The 7345-nt window shown below is 48.4% G+C and overlaps 1 protein-coding gene across 1 annotated transcript in view; it reads left to right on the top strand.

Annotated features, from left to right (window-relative positions):
• The window catches only part of HDHD1 (haloacid dehalogenase-like hydrolase domain containing 1), a 91400-nt gene that overhangs the window by 30635 nt on the left and 53420 nt on the right, over positions 1-7345 (top strand). Inside the window, exon 2 of the mRNA XM_006835649.1 lies at positions 5477-5695. Coding sequence (XP_006835712.1) covers positions 5477-5695 — 219 coding nt within the window. The remainder of the gene's footprint in view (positions 1-5476; positions 5696-7345) is intronic.

Here is a 7345-nt window from a genome sequence, read left to right on the forward strand (position 1 = left end):
TTCAGGACACTGGTTCTGACAGCAGGTCCGTGTTGTGTCTTTCATCTTCTGTTCCTGTGTTGCTTGGTTATTTTCCTGCTCCGTGTTCCTTCCCCTCAGTGCTTCTCCTTACCTCGTCTTCCGAGTATTTCAGTGTGTGGGGGTATCCATGAACTTGTGCTACTGGAGCACAAATCCCACCCGACCCGAGGGCTTTAAACCAAACACATGGATGCTCACTATTTTGGTGGCTGGGTATCGGAATTCTGGGTGTTGGCTCTTGTAGAAGGCCGTTGTCTCTTTCCGCTTTTGATCCTCGGTTCCCTGCCCAGCATCATGCGGTGGGCACATTCTCCTCTGTGCCTCTCCTTAGCTCCTCTCTCCTGAGTCACGTGACAGCGGGGTTCTCTAAGAGCTGATGCTCCTCCTATCAGAAATCCTACCAATCACAGGTGAGGGGTAAACAATACACATAAATTTTCTCACATTTCTAGAGGCTGTCTGTCTGAATTCAGGGTCCTGGTTCTGACAGCAGGTTCCTGGATCTGTCCACTTCTGTTCAGGGTTCCCTGGCCATATTCCTGTGTTGTGTACCTTCCATTCGGTGACTCTCCTTACCTTCTCTCCTGCACGATGTCACATTGTATGTCTACGTTACCTAGTACAGCTCTAACTGAAATCCCTCCCAAACCTGCGGCCTGAGTAAGCATGTTCTCACAGTTCTGGAGGCTGGAAGTCTGAATTGAAGGCCCTGCATCTGGGGGAAGGTCCTTACCTCTTTCATCTTCTGTTCCTTGGTTTCTCACCTTCCTGTGGTGTGCACCTGGAAGAGGTCTTTGTGACCTGGTGCAGGTGTATCACATATCCCACTCAACCTGGGGGACGGATAAACTACATACATGGAATTTTCCATGGTTCTCGAGACTGGAATTCTATATTCAGGATGCGGCTCTTGTTATAGAACTTTGTATGTTTTAGCTTTTGTTCCTGGGAGCCCTGTCCACCTTCCTCCTGTGAAGTGTACCTTCCCCTCTGTGCCTCTCCTTACCTTCTCTCCTAGTCATGTGACGATGAAGGTCTCTATGAGCTGGTGCTACTGTAACGGAAATTCCACCAAACCCAGAGGTCAGGAAAACAATAGACATGTATTTTCTCATCTTTCTGGAGGCTGGGAATCTGAATTCAGGGTGGTGGATGGGACAGCAGGTCCTTGTCCACTTTAGCTTGTCTTCCTGGATTATCTGGCCATTGTCCTGTGGCAGGTACCCGTCTTTCTGTGGCCTCCTTACCTCCTGTCCTGAGTGATGTCACACTGGGTCTCCGTGACCTTGTGCTCCTGTACCAGAAATCCCACCCAATGCGGAGACGTGGTGGTGGTGGTAAACAGCAGACAGGGATTTACTCACTGTTTGGAGGCTGGGAGTCTGACTTCAGGGTGCTGGGTGTGTTACAGGTCCTTGTCTCCATCAGCTTCTGGTCCTGGGTCCCTGGGCATCTTCCTGTGGGTGAACCTTCCCCTCTGTGCCCTATTACCTCCTCTCCAGAGTGATGTCATAGAGGGGTCTCTGTGACTTGGTGCTGGGGTATGAGACATACCACCAAACCTGGGGGGGGCGGGGCGGGAGCTGGTAAATGACATACATGGTTTTTATCATAGTTCTGGAAGCCGGAAGTCTGTATTCAGCTTGCTGGCTTTGTGGAAGTTCCTTGCCTCTTTCAACTCTTGCTCCTGGGTTCCCTCGCCATCTTCCTGGGGCATTTACCTTCCCATTTGTGGGTCCCCTTACCTCCTTTCCTGAGTGATGTCACATGAAGATCCCTGTGTCCTGAGGCTCTTTTAGCAGAAATCCAAAAATCCCTGTGGGAAGATCAAGAAAGACACCGTTAATTTTTTTTTACTTTTCTAGAGGCTATAATTCTTGTAGGAGGTCCTGCCTCTTTCAGCTTTTGTTCCTCAGTTCCCTGGCTATTTTCCTGTTGACTGTACCTTTCCTCTGTGCCCTGTTTTCCTCCTCTCCTGACTGGTGTTACCATGAGTGTAGTATCCATTACCTGGTGCTCTTGGAACGGAACGAACCAGGGGTGTTAAGCCTAAGCCATAGACAGAATGTTCTCAGTTTCTGGAGGCCAGAAGTCTGAATTTTGGTAAAGGTTCTTTGGTCGATCCTCGCCTCTCGTCTTCTTTTCCTGGGTTCCCAACCATGTTCCTGAAGTGTTTACTTTCACATCTGTGGTGCTCCTCATCTGCTCTTCTAGTAATGTCTAGAAATGAAAGGTCTCTATGAGCTGGTGCTGCTGTATCAGAAATCCCGCCAAACGTGGGAACTGGTAAAAAGAGCCATGGATACATGGATTTTCTCACAGTTCTGAAGTCTGGGAGTCCAAATTCACGGTGCTGGTTCCGATGACAGGTCTTGTGAAGTGTTGCGCTTCCTCTCTGTGCCTGTCCTTACCTCCTGTCCTCAGCGATGTCACAGTGTGAGTCTCTGTGACCTGGTTCTGGGTTAGCAGGGCTCTGGGGCAGGACCTTCTCTCTTTCAACTTGTGTTTCTTAATTGTCTGGTCATCTCCCTGTGGTGTGCACCTTCCCCTCTTTGCTTCTCCTTACCTCCTGTCCTGATCGTTGTCACCTGGGAGTCTACGTGACCTGGTGCTGCTGTAACTGAAATCCCACCAAACCTGAGGGAAGGGTAAACAACAGATGTGGATGTTCTCACAGTTCTGGAGGCTGCGAGTATGAATTGAATGGACTGGGTCTGAGGGAAGGACCTTGCCTCTGTCGGCTTCTGTTTCTCTGTGCCTAGCCACCCTGTGGTGTGCACCTGAGTGAGGTCATCGAGGACTGTCTATGAGCCTTGAGCCGCTGAAACCATCCCCCCCAAGCAGGGAACAGTTTACCAATAGATAGGGGTTTTCTCACATCTCTGCTTACGGCACATCCTTTTCTCCTTAATCTTCTGTTTCTGGGTTCCCTGGCTATAAACCTGGGCGTTTACCTTCCCCTCTGTTTATGGGTCTCCTTACCTCCTTTCCTGAGTGATGTCACATGGTGCGTGTCCGTGTCCTGAAGCCCATTTAGCAGAAATCCCAAAAACCCTGTGGGAAGGTAAAAAACACATCAGTATTTCACTTTCATGGTAGCTAGAGTTGTGAATTTGGGGTGCTGCCTCTTGTGAGAGATGCTTGTCTGTTTAAGCTTCTGTTCTTGGGTCCTCGGCCATGATCCTGTGGGGTGAACCTTCCCCTTTCTGTGCTTCTGCCTCCTCTCCTAGTGATATGACAGTGGGGGTCTCTATGAGCGCTGGTGCTGTAACAGAAATCCCACCAAACCTATGGACATGTAAACAATATTCATGGGATTGCTCACCTTTCTAGAGGCCGGGAGTCCGAATTCATGGCTCTGGTTCTGATGGCAGGACCTTGTCTCTTTCAGCTTCTGTTCGTTAAATCTCTGGTCATCTTCCTGTGGCGGGTGGGCACCTTCCCCTCTGTGCCTCTCTTTAACTGCTCTCCTGAGTGATGTCATAGAGGGGGCCCTTTGTGACCTGGTGCTGGTGTAGCCAACATTCCACCAATCCCAGGGGGCGGGTAAACATCATAGTTTTCTACCAGTTCTTGAGGCAGGAAATCTGTATTCAGGGCACTGGCTGTGTGGCAGGTCCTTGCCTCTTTCACCTTCTGTGCCTGGGTTCCCTAGTCATCTTTCTGTGACATGTACCGTCCCCTCTGTGCCTCTCCTTACCGCCTCTGCTGAGTGATGTCACCACATCCTTGTGCTGCTTTATAAAAAATCCCCCCAAACCCTGGGGTGGGGGTGGGGGGCAATTCAACCAGAGACACGGCTTCTCTGACAGTTCTGGCTTGCAGCTGGAGGTTCATTCAGTGTGCCAGCTCTGTAGGGCAGGCCTGATCATTTTCACTGTCTGTCTGTCCCTTGGTTCCTTGGTGATCATCTGAGGAAGGATAGACAGAATTTCTCAGAGTTCTTCCACATTTGGCGAAGGTTCCTGGGCTTTTTGATGATTTCCATGGGGTATCCACCTCCCCGTACCTCTGCTTCTTGTGCCTTCCTTACGCAGAGCACACGGGACTCCTGAAGACGGCAGCCTGTACTGTCAGGACTGCAGGGATAGAACCCCAAAGCCCTGGTCCTCCAAAGGGCATCGTATCCACAGGTTCAACGTCAGGGTTCCCGCATAGACTTTGGGGCACACAATTCATTCACAATAGATGGTTTCCCTTCACCAGATCATCCTTTCCTGTTCTCATATGCGCTCTCCCCTCACCCTCAAAGACAGGACCACACCCCGGGTGTACCCATGTGTGTTTCTACCTCCAGCTACCATACACCTCTCCTTTGCTCCTGTGCAATCTCCCCAGGCCCTCAGAGAGAAGCCTCCCCCCATGTCTGTTCCTGTCCATGCCTCCACCCATACCTGCACACCACAACACCTCAGCAGCACCTCCTCTCGTGCACATTGGGTCCCAGTCTCCTTTCTCCCACACCCAGTCCAGGGTGAGAGAGAAGATTTTCCCAGAGACGTTTTCCTGAACACAGCAGCATGTTACTGCGGCTAGGTGCCATCCAGTCATGTTGGACTCAGTGTAAAACTGCTCCCGAGGGTTTCTCAGACTGTCATCTTCAGGGGTGCATATCACCCGGACTTTTTCCTACAGAGCCTCTCAGTGGGTTCAAACCACTCACCTTTCTGTTAGTAACTGAGTGTTTCCAGGCACTGGTCTCTCCTGAGAACTTGTCAGAAGTGCGAGAGACGGAGTCTGAACATCCTGGTTTCCAAGGAGCTTTCTGACTGTATTCTTCCAACACAGATTTGTTTGTTCTTCTAACACATGGTACTTCCAATATTCTTTGCCAACACATAACTCAAATACATCGATTCTGTTACATTCTTCTCTATTCATTGTCCAGTGTTCACATGTATATGAGATGATTAAAAATACCACGACTTGGGTCAGGCACACCTTAGTCCTCAAACTTGACAGCATTGCAAAATATAGAATCATGCTTTCCCATATTTGTTACCTTCTTTGGAACTGACTACGACTCCTGTCCTTTAGTGTTTCCCAGCTACAGGTCTTGTGTCCCTCGGAGCAGTGCCTGCCTAGGACACCCTCTGTGGCAATTTTACGCTGCTCCGTGGGATCTCCATGGGTCCTAGTGGACTCGACAGTCCTCAGCCAATCTTGACAGTTACCTGTGGCCTCAGGCATGTCCTGTGCACTGTTGGATGTTTTTGTAAGCAGGAAACGATTAGCAATGCTGACCGCATTTCTTTGCAAATACTGAGCTCTCCCAAGTTATACTAAAACCGGTGGAGAGGAGGTCCCGGGTGTTGTTAGTAAGTATGCCTGCAGAGCTGTGGACACTTCTCTCACTGGAGGTGACTCACAAGTGTGTCTCACCTGTCTGGGACAGGGACTTGGCATAGCGTGCCCCTCACATCCCTACCTTCCCTTCTCTCTCTTGTCTTTGCAGACACGGAGCGACTTTACTCCATGGTGTTTCAAGAAATCTGCGATCGCTACGGGAAGACGTACTCCTGGCATGTGAAATCCCTAGTGATGGGCAAAAAGGCGCTGGATGCAGCTGAGGTCGTCATTGAAGTCCTGCAGCTGCCCATGTCCAAGGAGGACCTTCTGGAGGAGTGCCAGGCCAAGCTGAAGCAGGTCTTCTCCTCCGCCTCGCTGTTGCCAGGTGCACCAGCCTGCTTCCCCGGGGGATGCTTGTGAACGGTGTTGTTGACACTCAGTACCTTCAAGTCAGTGCCAACTCACAGCGACACTCAACACAACACAAGGAAACTTCACTGCCCGGTCCTGCGCCAACCTCACAGTCGTTGCTACGTTTGAGCAGCCCATTGCTGCTGCCTTTGTGCCAATCCCTCTTGTTGGGGGTCTTCCTCTCTTCCTCTGACCCTCCACTTTACCAAGCATGCTGTCTTCTGCAAGGATTGTTGTGACATCAACCATGTGGTTTCTTATGCATGTTGTTTGTATCTCCTCCCTCTTTTCTTTTCTTAGGTTTGCTGATGGTTTGTCGATTTTATTAATCCTTTAAAAGGACCAGCTTCTTGTCCTGTTGATTCTTTGGATGGTTTTTCTGTTTTCTGTCTCATTTATTTCTGCTCTAATCTTTATTAGTTCCTTTCTTCTGTTGACTGTAGGTTTACTTTGCTGGCCTGTTTCTAGTTGTTGGAGATGTTTTCTTAATGTGTTGATTTTGCTTCTTTCTTCTTTTGGATGTGGGCATTTATTGCAATCAACTGTCCTCTCAGAATTCACATTTTATTTCTTCTCCTACCCAGTAGCTTTTTAGCAGGGTGTTATTCAGTTTCCATGCATTTGGCTTAATTTCCTTGGTCTTCGTATAGTTGGTTTCTAATTTTATAGCATTGTGGTCTGAGAAGATGCTTTGTAGTATTTTGATGTTTGTAAATTCATGGAGGCTTGCTTTATGGTCTTAACACATGGTCTATTCTGGAGAATGTTCCTTGTGCACTGGAAAAGAATGTGTAGTGTGCTGTTGTTGAGTTGAATGCTCTGAACACATCTATGAGGTCCAGTTGGCTGATTGTGTTGTTTAGTTCCTCTGTGTCTTTGTCAACTTTCTTTCTGGTTGTTCTATCCTTCTCAATAGTGGTATATTAAAATCTCCCATTATTATTGTACATTTGTTTATTTCATTCTTCAAAGCTATTAGAATTTCCTTATATATGTTGCAGCTCTTTCATTGAGAGCACAGATATTTATTACGGTTATGGCATCTTGTTAATTGTCCCTTTAATCATGAGATAAAGTCCATCTTTATCTGTTGTACTGGTTTTTTGTGAATTATATGATAGTTTACATGGGAGAACATTAGTTTTACATTAATTCTATCATATATCGTTTCATTGCCATGGTTATAGTCCCCTCTATGCATCATCAACCAACCAAAGGGTATACCCTGCAAGCTTGCCCCCTACACTCCCTTCCCGCCCCTGCCCTCCCCCACCCCCCCAAGTCTTCAGCACACAGCCCCTCTCCCTCTCTGGATCTAAAGTCCCCAGCTGCTCCATTGCTCCACGTCATCGTCTCTGCCTCCATCTTAGGCATCGCTGCTTCTTCTCTGGGTAGGGTCAGGCTCTTCTCCTTTGATGGTCCTAGAGACCTCCGATCCTAGACTGGAAAGTTAATCACTCCATTCCTTGCTATAAAACGTCTATCTTTACATTTCCAACCCTCACAATCAGTCCTGATAACAATTATTCACTATTGTATCACAAAAGACCCATCTGTATTTCATTTCATCAGCTCCGCCTAGACAGATTGGATAGTACTCACTGGAGATTCTGCCTTCCTCCAG

This window comes from Chrysochloris asiatica, unplaced genomic scaffold (genome assembly GCF_000296735.1).
Source record: "Chrysochloris asiatica unplaced genomic scaffold, ChrAsi1.0 scaffold00018, whole genome shotgun sequence".
NCBI lineage: Eukaryota > Metazoa > Chordata > Mammalia > Afrosoricida > Chrysochloridae > Chrysochloris > Chrysochloris asiatica.